The sequence below is a fragment of the Vigna unguiculata genome, chromosome 10, assembly GCF_004118075.2.
Source record: "Vigna unguiculata cultivar IT97K-499-35 chromosome 10, ASM411807v1, whole genome shotgun sequence".
In the NCBI taxonomy this organism is placed as follows: domain Eukaryota; kingdom Viridiplantae; phylum Streptophyta; class Magnoliopsida; order Fabales; family Fabaceae; genus Vigna; species Vigna unguiculata.
Genome location: NC_040288.1, coordinates 20,971,306 through 20,988,905, shown reverse-complemented (window position 1 = coordinate 20,988,905; position 17,600 = coordinate 20,971,306). Strand labels below are relative to the sequence as shown.

The following is a 17,600-nucleotide window of genomic DNA, read 5'->3' as shown; positions in this document are numbered from 1 at the left end:
AAGAATAAAAAAAGAATAAATTGCATACCTAGAATGTCTCATTTGGTAATCAACTTCATAAATTCCTTTTGTACACAACGACTTCTTTGTTCAACCTTTTTTGTACCATGATTTTCCTACATGGCAGAGAATAACATAAATAAGTTGATATATATTTATAACAGCTTTGAAATGAAAAAAAAAATTACAAATGACATACCTATAATTTATTCTTTTTCAAAGAGTTTCAAAAATTTCTTTGTACACAACGTTTTTAGTTGTGTTTGTTACCTTTCCATCTTCATCCAATATAAGTATTTTCAACCCTCTTTTGGTTTTGACTCTAGAAATAACAACATATAGTTGGCCATGTGTGAATACAGGTTGTGGAAGATAAAGGCCGACTCTAGAAAGTGTTTGTCCTTGACTTTTGTTAATCGTCATTGCAAAGCATAACGATATCGGAAACTGTCTTCTTTGAAATTTGAAAGGCAACCCTGAATCAGATGGCACTAAATCCATTCTTGGTATAAAAATCCTGTCACCAATGTTTTTTCCAGTAATTACAGTTGCAGAGATAACATTCTTGCCTAAATGGTTCACTTGCAATCTTGTGCCATTGCATAGACCTTTCGCTTGATCAATGTTTCTCAAGAGCATAATTGGAATACCTGTTTTCAACTTCAGTTTATGATTTGGTATCCCTGAACAAAGTAACAAATAATCTTCTAAGTTGATACCCAGAAGCAAATTCACTTGCTTCTTTTATTGCATCAATATATTCTTTGTCATTAGCCAACAATCCCAAAACATAACAAGCTTCTTGGTATGTTTCATAATATTTTCCATCAATTGTCTTAATGCTTTCATAATCAATACAACCTTTTTGAATGGTCAGTAATATCCTCAAATAATAAAGTTCTCCATACCCAGGAGGAATATAAGTAAGTCTACCAATGTTGTAGCCTTTCTTCATTGGTTTCCATTCTTTTTCTTTGACAGACTGCACTGTCAGGACCTTTGTTCACATATTTGAACAAATATTTTATTGAATTGGTCTTGTTGCAATACTCTGTATTGATGTGTGCTTGATACCTCATTAGAAGTGGTGGATTGTAAGGAACAACACTTCTATTGTCCAGCTTAATTCCATTCTTCTCAACAAATCTACCATTATCAAGTCTTCTATAGCATGGATATCCTTCTTCATCAATTGAAGTCGAAGATGTGAATTTTTTAGGATAAAATTTAGAACATCTTCCTTCCTTCATGCAAGGTGAATTATATCTTGTAGGTCCGCATGGTCCATGAATCATGTAACTTAGACAACTTTTTCCAATTTGGGGTACAAATCCGCATTGGGCAATTCAGCTGATATTACTTTATTAATATCAGTTGAATTCTTCAATTTGCTTTCTCCATCCAACCATAAAAGTATATGTGCATGAGGTAAACCTCTTTTTTGGAATTCTACCGTGTACATTCCTGCATATATAAATAAATAAGAAAAATAGTTGTCAGAATTTAATTTAATAAACATTTATATAATGTATATTACTTCATATATAACATACCTGTAGTGGTTTTTCCAAAGAAGTCATGTTTTTAAAAATCTGTCATCATTTCATCCAGCTTCATTTTGAACACTCTACATACAATATCGGGTCTATCTGAAGCTGATAACCCTTTGGCTAAGACAAATTCTCTTATTTCACTCCAATTCACATTGCATGTTATAGTAATGAACAAATCAGGATATCCAAATTTTTTACAAATTGCCATGTATCTGGTAAACCAATGAATGAAGTAGGCAAGACAATACGTCTTATTATTAAAGAAGGATTTGTCTCTCCTCTATTAACAGCCTCTTGTAATCCATTAAGAATATCACAGCGAATTAACTTATGATTAACTCTTATGAAAGACAACCTTTATGCTTCAACCATTGTATAGCAATCGACCAGAAACTGTTGGAACAATCTGCATGCATTCACAATATTTCCTGCTTCTACAGATCTTTGTTGTATTCTAAAGGCAATAAATTCTCACAAAGAAATTCTAATTCTTACCCTAGATTTAGTTCTTGAATGATATTCTCTTATTGGGATATCCTCTTGATAACCATCTTCTCCATATGGAAACATGAGAGGATATTGCAGTGGAATGAAAGCTGTGTGAGTTTCATGCAGTCTTGTTAATTCACCATAACATTTTTTTACCACTATATCTCTCTGCCTACATCCATATTGCCAAAATCACCAACTATTAGTGCAGCTATTTCATCACATGAAGCTGTGTTGTAGACTCTAGGGTCTTTGTTTCTGCCTCTAAATAGTCTTAGCGTGAAATCTGATTCCATATGTTCCAGTGACAAATCTCTTACTCTTCTAAAAGATTTCGCAAGAACATTGTGATTGTCAATCATTTCAATCAAATCAACAACCAATGATTCATCTATAACAGATTCCTTGGTGTTTGACCTAAAACATAATAAAGAGAATACATGTCAACAGATGTATTTAAATATTTCATATAACCAAATTAGTTCATATATTCACTGACCTGAAATGCTTCACTCTGTTACTCATTTCAGTTTTGGTATCATATATGTACAGTTGTGCAAACTTTGGCTTTGATCCATGCTCTGGCAATAAACTGCCAATACGGTGATAGTTCTGTCCATTAAGAATAAATTGTGGTGGAGAAGAACCATTGTTCATTGAATTATCTATCTTACCACCAATTGAAGTAAATGAAAACATGCTATTGTATACTCTTATGTTTTGTAGAAATGATTTGCTTCTCTGATCTTCAGCATTTAACAAACCTTCAAGAAGATTAGGTGGTCATTTTAATAGTGAAATTTGCACTTTTCCCTTTTGACAACACAATGAGAATTGAACTTCCTTTGAGGTGTTACATTTTTCTGCTCTTTCTTCATACCAAAGTTCAGCTTTACAGTATTGGCATTCCAAGCAAGGTTCTCCAATATTGAGAAGTTCTGAACATCATTAAAAAGCATTAGCATGAAAATGCATATATTTTTATCTACAGTTATATACAATTCTGTGTGAGATTATGTACCTTATAACTCTCCTTTGCAATACAATTCGTTTGTAATTGTAGTACTTGTAGTATGTGCTTCAATATTTGTAAAATGAAAATTAATTTATGATTTCAAAGAAATTTTTATTGACATCAATAAGTTGAATATCTGAATTACCATTATCTGTTATCGTTGCTGAATCATCATTTGTTGTGTCTGAACAATTATGTTGTGTTGTTATTTCATCATCAAGATTGAATCTGTTTTCAAGTGATTGTATGACTTGAAAAGGATATTTGACAACTTTATTCTTAGAGACAAAATGCGAATCATTTACAACCTCTGGTCTGCCACCTATGAAAAATAAGAGAAAACAATTGTCCTACCTTCATTGGCATTGTGAGTATGAATATTGTTATATATGAATAAAAACCTACTTACCTGCACTGGAATTGTAATTATTTTGTCCATAACTGACTGTTATTGTTAAAAATTGTAGTCATTCAAAAACATTGATATAAATTTAAAATTCGTCAGTTTCATCCAATTACAATAGGTATATAAGAAATTAAGATGAATGTAGAAATATACCGAAAGGACTATTGTATGTTAAAGTAGAAGCTGTAGATTGTGAAGTGATTTGTTGTTCAAGTAAAGTACTTGAACAACTTGATATATTGTTGACAGGTACTGCATTGAAATGAAGCTTAGTTTAAAGTGAGATTGAATTAATATTATTCAAAAACAATGTTAAAATAAAGTACTAGAAGAACTTGAAAACTGACCAATTTGTCTGTGAAATATTGAATTCATATTCTGAAGGTTATTGTTGTTGTTGTCAACATCTGAAATGGATTATTATAGAAGCATTGTTATTAACAAAATAAACAACAATACTTCAGTGATTCATTTAACAACAATCTGTAAAGATATAGCTTAGAAAAAGAATACTTACTAATATCCAACTGTTGTAATGACTTCCTGTGTATATTTTTCTGAAATGATTTTTCAGATACAGTTGTTTGATCTGTGATTAAAACAATAAAGATGTTTGATTATGCATCTGTGTTGTCAAGTTACGATCCAAAACATACATTTACAAATATAATTATAAAAAGAAATCCTGAGATTTTGTTACTTTGAGAAGAATGGTTTGCAAATTTAGTTTTCTTTCTTGCATTCTCTTCTTTATCATCTGCAACATAAAAAAACATACAAACATACAAATGCATCATTTGTAAATAAATTTTTTATGAAGAATTTGGCAAAATAAATGCTTTAAGTAAGATGTTAGTGACTTACATGAATCTTGATTACTTCTTGCATTGAACCTTTGTTGTAGCAACAACTTCCTTCTCAGCCTTGCATTTTTACAATCGTTTTGCTCCATTACAGTACCAAAATAATATGGAATAGTTTCAAAGGTTACATTGGAAGAAGCAAAAACAAAGGTAAGTTGACTCAATGGATGCAAAAGTATTTACTGTTTTATTACTATATTGGTGAATGTCTTTGTTAAACTTTTTGGTGTAGATTGTACCTCTAATCATAATTGTGGAAACAGAAATATTTGTAATTATAATAGGAAACACTTGTAAGAGTACAAAAAGTTTTTAGCAGTAGACAAAGATTAAAAATAGAAAGAGCATGCATTGTTGAGTGTTAATACATCAGAATCATTCATATATATAACAATTATTTCAGAGTTGATTTGTTCTTGCAACTAACAAAACATTTGCTTTTTATGTAGGTACAATTAGACGTCTTTTTTATGCACTAGTATATATAGTACAACAAAGAGGACTGTTTCATAGGAAGTATCTGCAATTTTAACCTCATTATGTGTGAAAATGATAACATACAATCAATGTATACACATATTAAAGTGTCGCAACCAAGATCGTGGCGGGACGACGAAAATGATTTAAAAAAAAAAGGTACAGAGGAGTCGCCACCATAGTTTATTATGGAAAACTATAGAAAAAACCTTAAAAGAATGGTCTTCGAAATCCAAATTTGGGTTCGGGAGTTAGTTACGTGTGGGGAAGGTATTAGCACCCCTACAACGCCCGTCTTAATACGGTTCCTTCTTTAATTAAGTGTGTAAAATAGAATTTGATGTTTAAAATTATTTGTTGTTCCTAAAAAAATAAAATAATAAAAAAAACACATACAAAAAATTATAAAGATTAAAAAAAAAAATTAGTTTTTATATTTTTTTAGCCCGACAAGGATTGTACCTCGCTCCTACGTATTTCCATTTGGAAAATCAGGGATAACGTAGTTCTTTGTAAAAAAATTGTTGCTTCATATTATTATTTTGCTTTGTTCTAAATTATAGATTTTTTATATATATATATTTTATAAATATCAAGAGAACCCGAGATTCTACATGATAAAAAAAAGTTATCAAGCAAATCCGAGATTTGACATGACATTTAAAATGATTTTATATTTTTATATTATTATTAATTAAAAAATTAAAAGCCTATGAAAGAGCGTTTTGATTATCATGCAAGTCTGAGACTTGACATGACATTTAAAATGATTTTATATATTTTTTTATTATTTTTAATTAAAAAATTAAAAGCCTATGAAAGAGCGTTTTGATTATCAAGCAAGTCCGAGACTTGACATGACATTTAAAACTTATAAAAAAAGTAGTTTTTATTTTATTTGTTTACTGTTATTATTATTTTTTAGAGAATTAAAACCTAAAAAAAAGCACCTTTTTAATTAACAAGATAAAAATAGAGGGAAAGAGAAAGGCTGAGCACATCGATGTCAAACCCAAAATCATCTAACATGAGAACCCCGAACAGATTTGATCATACAACAATTCAAACATTCAAACAATCATATATTTGATGTTATAAGAGAATCATGAATAACAGACTAGGAGCAAAAGAAAATTTACCTAAGGTGACCCCCTTTATGTGTGTGCTCTGTAATAAAAAAAAGAGGAGTTTTTTGAAATTTTTCTTTTTCTCCCCTTGGCATTGAAGAAACTTTGTGCTTATATATGCCTCTTGGGTACCACTGAGATCCTAGTATTTAATTACAATAAAATATATGGGGAAAGAATTGGTCTTGTTATATGGTTGCATAATATCCACGGTATTGATTATAATTATTAACGAAATATTGCCTATAATTACTAGAATCATATTTTCTGTCACATAAAGATCGTGATCAAATCATAACATATTATTCATATTATTGATTCTAACTATTACTAGAAATACTTTCTTCTAAATATTAAAATCATACCATTATCTAAAAGCATTATTATCGGGAATATTTGATTCTAATTAAAATAATATCTTCCCAGACTGACAACGCAAAGAGACACATAAGTGTAAGTGCACGATATTTATTCAAATTATTATAAAAAATATTGCTCCTAATATTATACACTTCTCTAAAAACGGAAATTATGAAACGTCATTTTTTGACATGTCATGCAAAGAGTGTAAATATGGGGGTAAAAATATGTAAAACATTTGGGCTCACGAAAAGAGTGTGATAATTAACAATAAATTAGATTCTCCTGCTCTTGGTTTATTTTTCTTTTTTTTTTCTTTCTTCCCACGGTAGAATTAAAGTTTAAAAACCTACCATCAATCAAAACATATTTTTTTATTTTATTTTATTATTTATTATTATTATTATATTATATATTATTTTTATTTTTATTATTATTATTATTTAACCAAACAAGCACATTTACCCGGACGAAATTGGGTGTTGACATAAAGCAACATACATCCATACATCTGATACATAAGTATTAAAAATATAATAACAGACAACAAAAACATAAATCGGAATTGAAGTTGAATATTTACAATAAAAGAAGTTCAATTAATATTACTTATATGTTAATATAGGAATGAAATATACAATAATTATATAGAACAGACCAAAATCCATCGTCGAACTTTTCATCTTTCAATACCATCATATATATTTCATTTGAATTATAAAACTAAATTATTTTATTTATGAATATCATACCATAACATGTATCACTTTAAATAAATGTTTAATAAATTTCTATTTGCATTCATAGAATTTCAGAGAAGCTTCAAAGAGATTTCATTCATAAGAAGGTAGAACTATACATATGCATTGCTGAAAATATAAAAACTTGTAGGTTGACAACTACATAAGTAGCAGACATAAAAACAAAACTATTTATACTCGGCAGTTCCAAATAACACCAAAAAACTAACTGTAAATTAAAAATTACAATATGTTAGCACTTTGACATTCTGATTGCTTTTCATGTGGTCCACTTCAAACACCAAGTCAATAGTTTGATGAAATCCATGAGCAATACAAAATTCCTTCCAGCCACTTCCAATTTTGCTAGACTTCTTGGGATGATTTCTCAACATTAGTTTGCACTTGATTGTTTTACGCGGTCCATAAAGATAAATGTATTTAAATCTTCCTTGACGAAGATAATTGCCAAAATCAGCTGGCAAATCCTAAAACATACATAAAGTAATAATCAATTTAATATATGGATTCAATGTTTTAAATAATTTGGAAACATAAGTATAAATATGAAATAAACATCCATTTAGTAATTGAAATGAATCTCACCAGATGGCTAGCATTGCATTGGTTTGGATTCAGAAATATGAAGAAATGCAACTTCGGCCCATTGAAAAGGGGTTCATCTGCCTCAATTCTTTTAAGAAACCGTGCAATAGACAAAGATATGCATTTATTGGGAAAAACAGTGATGTGGAAGCAAGAATGACCGACATATCCAAAATAAATAGTATGGAAATCGTGTAGTTGATAAAGGTGCCTTAATTCAGTCCATCCTCCAATTAGCATTGGTTTTTGTAAATTCTTGTTATAAGTGACCACATGTCTATTCCCTTCTTCATCTGTTAAAGTCCATTGACGCTCAAGATCGTCATCATAAAGAATGGCAAATGCACGATCCACAAAACCAACAGCCTCCAAAGATAGAATTTTTTTAACAAAAACATAGATTAGTTAAGGTTAAAATGAGTATATTGATTGCAAATCCGTCAAACAAATAAAAAGAGTAGAAGAAATCTTGTAAAAGAAAAAATGTATGAAAAAATTGACGAAGAACGTACCTCGTCCTGAAGGTGAATAATAGAGAACCGGTACCTACTCATTCTATTAATAACGTCTTCTTCATTGAAGTTGTATTCCATTTGCTTGGACTTTAAGAGAGATAGTAGAGAAAAAGTTGGAAGAATGTAGAATATGATTGAACTGATCTTTAAGTTTGATCTTCATGGTAGAATGGAGATGAATATTTATTTATAGAAGATAAATGACACATGAAAAGACGGGACGATTACAAATAGATTCTCAAACAGTAATGTAATTATTACTGCCTTGGAAAACGGGAAGACGATTAAAAAAGAATATAACATTACAAAGATATAACGTTATTAAACATATATTAAATTATTCTATTATGCTATAAAATATCATAATATAATATATGTAATATATAATAATAACAATTTTCCAACTATATTTTAACCTCTGAAGATTAGATATTTAGATATTTATATATAACATAAAATCTTTATAATATAATACAGTACCATAAATCGAGGTACTAAGTAAAAATATAATATTTCATTCGAATTTTATATATATATATATATATATATATATATATATATATATATATATATATATATATATATATATATAAATATCAAAATTTTAATGTACAATATTTAATAAGTTAGTAATTAACAGAAGATAAGTGACTCAAAATTGTATATGGCATCCAATTCTGTTGTGACAACTTAAAATCTGTCAATAGATAATTGCTTTGCCATATTTATCTTATTTATGAAAAGGAATTTTTATAAAAAATCGACATTTATAAATTCTGTTTTCAGAAAAAATAGATATATCTTATTTATGAGTCACAAAAGTTTTCACAAAATATATTTTTCACAAAATATATGTTATTTATGACTTTAATTACATCATGCTACAAAATAACATCAATTTTGATAAGTTTTGATGTAGTTGGCAGTCATATTTGTTGACAAAAATTGAAAAATGTCAACAATATCTTATGGACCATCGTATGAAAGAAATATAATTCTAAATAATGTAACCCACAAGCACATAATATAGTTATCATCAAATAGAACATAGAAGTTGTAGTTCATATGAAATTAAAGACAAAACGATGCGTAGACATATTACAGTCCCAAAATGAAAGGCATAAAAAAAATTGTCTTGAAATAGAATAACTAAAATCATATCTCAATTCACTGCTTTTTCCTTCTTAATATTTCTTTTTAAAAGCTTCAATGGAACATTGTCTTCTTCGATGGATTCAAGTGATGCAGCCTTCTTTCTAGATTCTCTCTTATGTGAACTGTTAGCATCATCATTAGTTGGATTATCTTCGATTAGTTCAGGTGATTGGGATCCAGACTCAATTGTTTCTTTGGTAAATCGGACTAATAAATCCTACAGTACATGTCATTAAAAATAAAATTTATATCATTTGTATACCTCTGCAATATCAACGATGGACTCATTGACTACACGCATTTTTCCCCTACTAAACTCACCATTCCCAGCATAAATATCCTTCAAATAGGTACAAATAATGAGATTATAAAAAAGACAAAGATAACTGAAATTTTTAATCTACCAAATTACATCGAAAATTATATCTTACCACAGATTTCATGGAAGAATCATTGAACTTTTGAATTATATCATCATCAACACATATTTTCTTCACTTTGAAAGACTGCTCAAGTTTGAAATTCTGATCGTTCCTACTTTCGACTTTAAAAAGCAGACTTTTATCAACTAACTCATCAAACTCCTTAGGCAAATTTCCAGAAGCATTCATCTACAAAAACAAAATAATTAAAGATTGTGTAATTACATATATAAGTGGATATATTGAAGAGTATACCTTATCATGAGTGTCTAACATATCAGCACAAGTTTTTTTGAAAAGGGTGGTTGCATCCCTATCAAAGAGGACAAATGTGGTTGAATCGGAAGAGTCAATAACTCGGATCTTAATCCTATATCTGAAAATTGAATAAAAAAATTAATGAACAAAAGTTGTAATTACAATGTTGTTTTAAATTCACATTAATATTAATAAACAATAAGTTAACCTTGGAAAGAATTTTATAACATGCTTGTTACACTTCTCACAAAAGAACATCTTGGAATTTGGATAAACAGCTTTGTTGCACACACAAGTAGTATACCACCAGTCATCGTCACCCAAAATATGCTTAATTGTTCCAAACAATATGTAAGTGGTGACCTTTCAATATAAAAAAGATTAATGAAGAGATTATTGTGAACAACAAAATTTGATAAAAAATAAAAAAAATTATTCTAACCTCTTTACAATCTTTTAGACCTTGAATGGTGGTCCTAGGTGTAAGTGTTAAAAAGTCCTCTTCCACAGTATTTTTGGAACTCTGAGAAAGTTGCATTAATCCTTGAGAGGGAGATTCATTGTTCTCAAACATTTTGTGGAATACAAAATATAGTTGTTCTCATAAACAATAAATCTATTATTGAATGTATGTAGATCTGAAAGATCAAGTTGAGGAAATGAAGGATAATTTGCATTATAAAGTAACCAAAATATAGTTACCAAAATGGATTATAAAGTTTGAATAAACTGAAGAACAATTTGAATATTACCTTGATTTCAGTTCAGATGCTTCCTTGAAGTTAACATTGTACTTAATACGGGTGCAGAACTTACAATTTTGAACTTGAACCTTATCTATATTTAAAAATATAGTGTATGTGAGAGTAACATGGAATAAGTAGTACTAACTACTTTGTAAAAGTGATAAGAAAATTTTACCTTGAAAAGTTTTGACTTTCGCAAATTCTATACTTACAGCAGCATTTTGTACTTCTCCACTTGAAAGAAATACATTCAGTTCATCCACATAAATACCAAACAAAGTACATTCTATTCAATACCTAAAGATTAAAAAATGTTATGTGAAATCGTTATTTGAACAGAAATATAAAAGGAATGTAGTATAGTATAGATATAGAATACCCATCAGTTTCTATTGCTATGACATTTAATTTTGTTGTCTTTCCATCAACTTGCAATTCTCTTTCAGTCCCCACTCTGACCAATAATCCCAAGATATCTAAAATGCCATTCATAAATGTTATATCATATACTTTAACAATAAATGTTTATAAAAAAAATGAATAGTATTGGAACTAAAAATATTAACTTACCAACTAAATAATCAGTATCAAATGTAGTGGTAGTGGTTGTCAATAAGGACAAAGGTGTGTATTGTGGTTTCATATCAGGAACCAAGTTAACATTAAGCAAAGAAACTTTTGTACCAAACTGGAAATTTATCTTATAAGGGTGGTGTGTAGTTCTGTATATTCCAGAATTCGGAGCCACACTGAAATTTTGTATGGCATAAACATGGCCTAAAGAAATCTCATTCTGAAATTTGTAAATTAGAGTACGTATAATTGAAGCATGTATTTTAGAACCCTGAAACAGATCAATAGAACATATATAAATATAACTATAAATATGTTTAACATACACATATTTTATTCATTCGAATTTGTAAACTAAAGTACGTGTAATGGAAGCATGTAAAGAATAACATGAATAATAATCTCTTTGTCTTGAATAACGAACTCCATGGAAAAAGGACACCTTTCTTTATTGAAATTAGGAACAAACCATGAACGAATGACCCTAACGATGATATTCCAATTTTCCTTCTGGGGAGTTACTTCGCTTACGTTCTGGCTTTGGTTTGGAATTTCACAGAGAGACATGTTGAACTCATAACAACAATATTGAAAAATGAGAAGTAAAAAAGTTAGTATTAGATTCGTGACATATTTATACTCACATAGAGAAAATAGGAACTAATAAGACAAAATTGTAATTCATACAACTAAAAAAAATAGAACCAAATAAAAGGTTCAAAGCACCTATATCAGAATCTATTTTTGATTGGTCAAAGGAGAGTAAAAGAAGTGTAAGGATTAATCAAAACATGGATATGGCATTTTTTGAAAAAATAAAGGTTCAGATGTTAGTCGCTGATAAAATTTGAAATGGTAGAAGAAAGCAAAAAGTAGAATATATTCAAATAAGGACTCTTCAAACATGGAGTACTAACCTTTTCACAGAAGTCATGCCAATATATATTGGTGAAAACTACAAAAAACAGCTATTGATGTCAGAAGAAATTAAATATTCATATTGATTTATTCACAAGTTTCATAGAAAAGGAAAATTAATAGAGAAGCATTCTGATGAAGATAAAGCATGAAGCAGATTACTTTATAGTGACTACATAAATTGTTGGCGTGATGGATTGAGCAGTGAACCATTAATTGAATTAGTAATGTGGAAAGAATGAAAATCTGCAAATGCATACTGGTGTATAAAGCATTCACGAAAGAAGAAATGTAGAAAAAAGTTATAGCAAACCGTAATTACTTAGACGAAAACTCAGAACTGCAAATCTCATTTCATTTCTTCTGTACAGCAAAACTACTATATTTGTATATAAAAACAAATGAAGTACATGCCTTTGATGACTGGAAACGTTAATGGCTTATAAGAATCCATTAATGGCTGTGAAACGTGGTCTGGATGAAACAACTGTGTTGGATTTCTACAAAAAGTCAAATAAAATCGTGTTGTACAAAAGCCCTAGAATCTTTGAGGAGAAGCAATTGTGTTGGATTATTTAAGTTAATAACGTTAAAAATTATAATAAAAAATAATATAAATAGTATAATTAAATATGTAATGAAATGACGGATGGTTAGAGCAGAAGAAAATCTCGTGGAAGGTGGAAGATACAGAAACATAATGAAGCAGTGGAAAATGTCATATCAATCGACATTGGAAAACCATATTTGAAAAGTTTTTGAAATATTTAGAAATTAAAATAAGTATTATAAGGGATGTGTATGAAAAATCTTCTGGAAAGTGTTATATTTAAATTAATATAATAAATTTTAAAAACGCATAGATATGATATGATTTGTGTCTGACAGAAATTAAATGCCAAAGATTTTCGTATATGGAAGAAGATATGGAGCAGTTAACTTTGCAGAAGTTGAAAATACAAATAGTTAAACATATACATATATATAATATAATAATAAACCAAAAAAATTTATACAAAAATTATAGATTATGAATCTGTTAAGTAATATTGTTTATCGATTCTTCATAGGCGATGATAATAATCATTTATATTAAGAAGAACATTGACATCCTTGCTTGCTTGTTCACCGTCAACCTCAAAAAGAATTAAATCTTTTGCCTCCAGTCCATGAACTTCACGAAAACGTTTCCATCCATTTCCTATCTTCACTGATCTAGCTCTAATCAAAAACTTGCATTCAACTCGTGCCTTTGGACCGTAAAGCACAATGTCTGAGAGCTGACTGTTGGCAAAATATTTACGTAAGTCTGAATTTAAATCCTGCAAATAAAAAATAGAATAAGTAATATCAAAAAGAAATGATTTTTTATGTCTCAAGGTTAAAAAGAATACATGAAGTTTTGTGTACAGATTCTAAGAAATGAACAAAAAAAAGAAAAAAAAATCACCAGAAAGCTTGCTTTGCAATTGTACTTGGAAAGTCGGAACTCAAAATGAATTAACTTGGACCTTATCAGAGGAGCATTTGTTCGAACATGACTTAGGAATTTATGGACAATTGATTCTGAACAGTGATCGTAAAAGTGTATTTCAAAAGCAAAATTTCTAGTATGCCTTAAATAACATAGTTTGGGTGGTTTGACTTGATAAAACTATCTTATATCAACCCAGCCATCAGTAATTCGCGGACCATAAGTATTCATGTTGAAGGTAACATGGTGAACATAGCATTTTTTATCAGAAATAGTCCAACGTGGCCCCAGTTCATGGCCTAATTGAATGACAAACAATCGGTTGACGAACGCAAAATCCTTGTAAATAGAAGTAATATAAAAAAAATATTAGTTAACAAAAATCAGAGAACAATAATGGTAAATAATGTATAAGAAGCAAGTTCAGAAAAACCTGGTTTTCCATGAAAATAGTAAAGAATCCACCCTTCCACTTTGAGGCAAGTATGGATTGTTCACCAAGGTTGCATTGCTTAGTGGTCATCTGTTAAATTGGTAAGATAGGTTTTTTTTTTTTGGCAAAAAAAACTAAACGCACTCTAAAAATGTAGAAGAAATTGTTGAAGATGATGAACATAACAGATTATAAGAACGTCTGGTTAAAAAAGTGAAAGAAAGATGATGAACAGAACCGATTATAAAAACGACTGGTTACAAAAATGAAAGAAAGATGATGAACATAAATGATTATAAAAACGACTAGTTAGAAGAATGAAAGAAAGATGATGATCATAACCGATTATAAAAACGTCTGGTTAGAAAAATGAAACAAAGATGATGATCAGAACCGATTATAAAAAAGTCTGCTTATAAAAACATGCATAGCAGATGGCGAGAAAGAAAGATGGCGAGAAGATATAGGAGATGAAGAGAAATATAGTTCATAAAAGGGTGTTCTTCATACAGATTGAAGAGTTTAACAGTCATACATTTCTGTAATGGATAAGAACTTCTTCAAATGGCAGTGGATGGCTGGTAATCGTAGTGTAATGGTGTTAAGCTGAAGCAGAGAAGATAAGTGGAAATTTGGAGACGTAAATGAGCTCTGAAATGTGAATTGGAGTAATCCTGAAAAAAAATATTAAGTATAGCAGTCGAAGAGTCTGCACAATGAGAGAGGTATGACGGTGCAACAGACAGTGCAATCATCATTCTCGTGAGAAGTGAAAAACATAATGAGAAAAATGTTTTAAAAACTTAAACGTCTCTTGGAACCCGAAATCGTAATTAATTTAATCGGCTGAATCAGTTCAAATAATGAATAAGTGTGGGAGATGATCGAGGAGTTCAATCATCATTATTCAAGCAGTGCAAAAATTAATGCGGGGAATACTGATAGACATGTTGATTTTAAATTAATTAAAAGCATTATTTATTGTGATTTCCAATGCTTAATTGAATATTAAAAATGAAAGATTTAAAGATTTTTATACAATGATGTTGGAAAGCAAATGTTTTAATACTTTATAATTAATATTTACGTTAAATGGTTCTCTGCAAAGAAATGAATGAGTAATATTTAATGTCTTCTAATGACGTGTAACATTTAAATTTTATATCTAATGACAATTAATTTGAATGAATTTATTTATCTAATTAACAATAATTAATATTTTGTTTAAAGTAGAGATTTAAATGTATTAGATTTATTTGATAAAAATATAATAGTGTTTAATCAATTTGATAAAAAAACTTAAAAATTAAAATAATTACGTTTAAAAAACTCGTTAACATAAAACGAAAAAAACAATTAACTTCATACATAGTAAATCTTTAAAAGCAAACACAGAGAGTAATATATAATAAGTGCATACAAAATATAAGTCCACTTCAAATCTTCTTTTATATATATATATATATATATATATATATATATATATATATATATATATATATATAAGAAGATTAACAAAAATAAAATACAAAATGTTATAATTTAAAACCAAATTAATGGATAAAAAACTTTGATATGGATGCTTGTTCTGTCACCTTCAACTTCAAAAAACAACTCACGATGATCAACAATGGTCCACTGTGAACCAAGGTCCTTCAAATTACGTATTATGAAGAGTCGGTCGACGTGTCCAAAATCCTTCAAAGATAAGGAAGTTTAGAATAAAGAAATAAAAACAAAGAATACAAATGAATGTGAAGGAATAAAAACAATACCTGGTCTTTCAAAAACATAGTCACGAATCCGCCAAGCATTTTGCCAGAAAGTATGGCTTGTGGTGTGCGCATGGATTCCATTGTTTGAGAACAGAGTGGGGATGAAGAATAATTTTAAGAGAAGATAATGGGTCACAGAAGAGAAATAAGATTTGTCAATTTGTAGTCGCCAATATATAGGAAGAGAAAACGAAAAGTCATTACTGTTGCCAATATATAGAAAGAGAAAAGGATAAGTCATTCCTTTTGGTAGAGTCCGTACTTACTGGTGAAGCGTGCATCATAATTTTTGCAATTAATTGTGAATATAAAAGTGAATAAAAAGTACGAATTAAAATAATATGGTTGAAATAATAAAATAAATAAATAATTAAAATATATAATTTCAGATTTGTGAACTGATTTTTTTACATAAAATCAAATATCGTAAAATATTTCAAATGTCGTAAAAAATGGAAAGTGGCCATGAGAAGAGAATACAAAGAGTTGTGAAAATGTTAAAGAAAGAATCGAAAAACATTAAAAATAAAAACAAATAAAAACATGAACAAAGTTGAGATGCATGTTTTGGTACTCTTCAATTCAAGCCTGTAAACAAAAGAAACAAGATGAACAGAAGAAAGCTCAGAAAAAAATAAAAAGCATCTCCAAACTAGGTTTAGAAAGAGAAAAAAAGATGGATGTGGTTTTACTCTTCATTTCAAGAATTTAAACACCAGAAACATAAGATGAAGCCAAGAATCACTTATATCTCAGTAAAAACATAAAGAACCATACATGTTCGCTTCAGAAAGCAAGAAAAAAAAAGATCTCCACAAAAGAAACATAAGATGAACGGAAAATCTCAGATGCATGTGTTTGTACTCTTCAGTTCAAGCCTGTAAACAAAAGAAACATGATGAACAGAAGAAGATGAACAGAAGAAAGCTCAGAAAAAAATATAAAGCAACTCTAGACTCGGTTTTTGCGGTTTAAAACAGATGGATGTGGTTGTACTCTTAATTTCAAGCATTTAAACACCTCAAACATAATCTCAAGCCAAGAATCACTTAGATGTTAGTAAAAAACATAAAGAACCATACCAGTTCGCTTGAGAAAGCAAAAAAAAAAAAGATCTCCACAAAAGAAACATAAGATGAACGGAAAATCTCAGATGCATGTGTTTGTACTCTTCAGTTCAAGCCTGTAAACAAAAGAAACATTATGAACAGAAGAAGATGAACAGAAGAAAGCTCAGAAAAAAATATAAAGCAACTCCAGACTCGATTTTTGCAGTTTAAAACAGATGGATGTGGTTGTACTCTTCATTTCAAGCATTTAAACACCTCAAACATAATCTCAAGCCAAGAATCACTTAGATGTTAGTAAAAAACATAAAGAACTATACCAGTTCGCTTGAGAAAGCAAAAAAAAAAGATCTCCACAAAAGAAACATAAGATGAACGGAAAATCTCAGATGCATGTGTTTGTACTCTTCAGTTCAAGCCTGTAAACAAAAGAAACATTATGAACAGAAGAAGATGAACAGAAGAAAGCTCAGAAAAAAATATAAAGCAACTCCAGACTCGATTTTTGCGGTTTAAAACAGATGGATGTGGTTGTACTCTTCATTTCAAGCATTTAAACACCTGAAACATAAGATCAAGCCAAGAATCACTTAGATCTCAATAAAAAACATAAAGAACCATACTTGTT

General features: G+C 29.3%; 1 protein-coding gene and 1 pseudogene across 1 annotated transcript; both read right to left on the bottom strand.

Annotated features, from left to right (window-relative positions):
• Positions 1-216: 216 nt before the first annotated feature.
• LOC114165386 lies at positions 217-4,415 on the bottom strand (annotated as a pseudogene).
• Positions 4,416-9,313: 4,898 nt separating this feature from the next.
• LOC114165385 lies at positions 9,314-10,560 on the bottom strand. Its single transcript, XM_028050027.1, has 6 exons — positions 10,429-10,560; positions 10,195-10,349; positions 9,984-10,104; positions 9,738-9,917; positions 9,569-9,646; positions 9,314-9,523 (listed from the first exon to the last, which is right to left on the bottom strand). Exons 1-6 carry the CDS (start codon positions 10,558-10,560, stop codon positions 9,314-9,316), a joined length of 876 nt encoding a protein of 291 aa, XP_027905828.1.
• Positions 10,561-17,600: the final 7,040 nt, after the last annotated feature.

Excerpts from the sequence above, each read along its gene's own strand:
- LOC114165385 (XM_028050027.1), bottom strand. The coding sequence starts at position 10,560 with ATGTTTGAGAACAATGAATCTCCCTCTCAAGGATTAATGCAACTTTCT. Across the intron at positions 10,350-10,428 it reads GTCTAAAAGATTGTAAAGAG|GTCACCACTTACATATTGTT; the intron begins GTTAGAATAATT and ends TTATATTGAAAG. Across the intron at positions 9,918-9,983 it reads TGTTAGACACTCATGATAAG|ATGAATGCTTCTGGAAATTT; the intron begins GTATACTCTTCA and ends TTGTTTTTGTAG.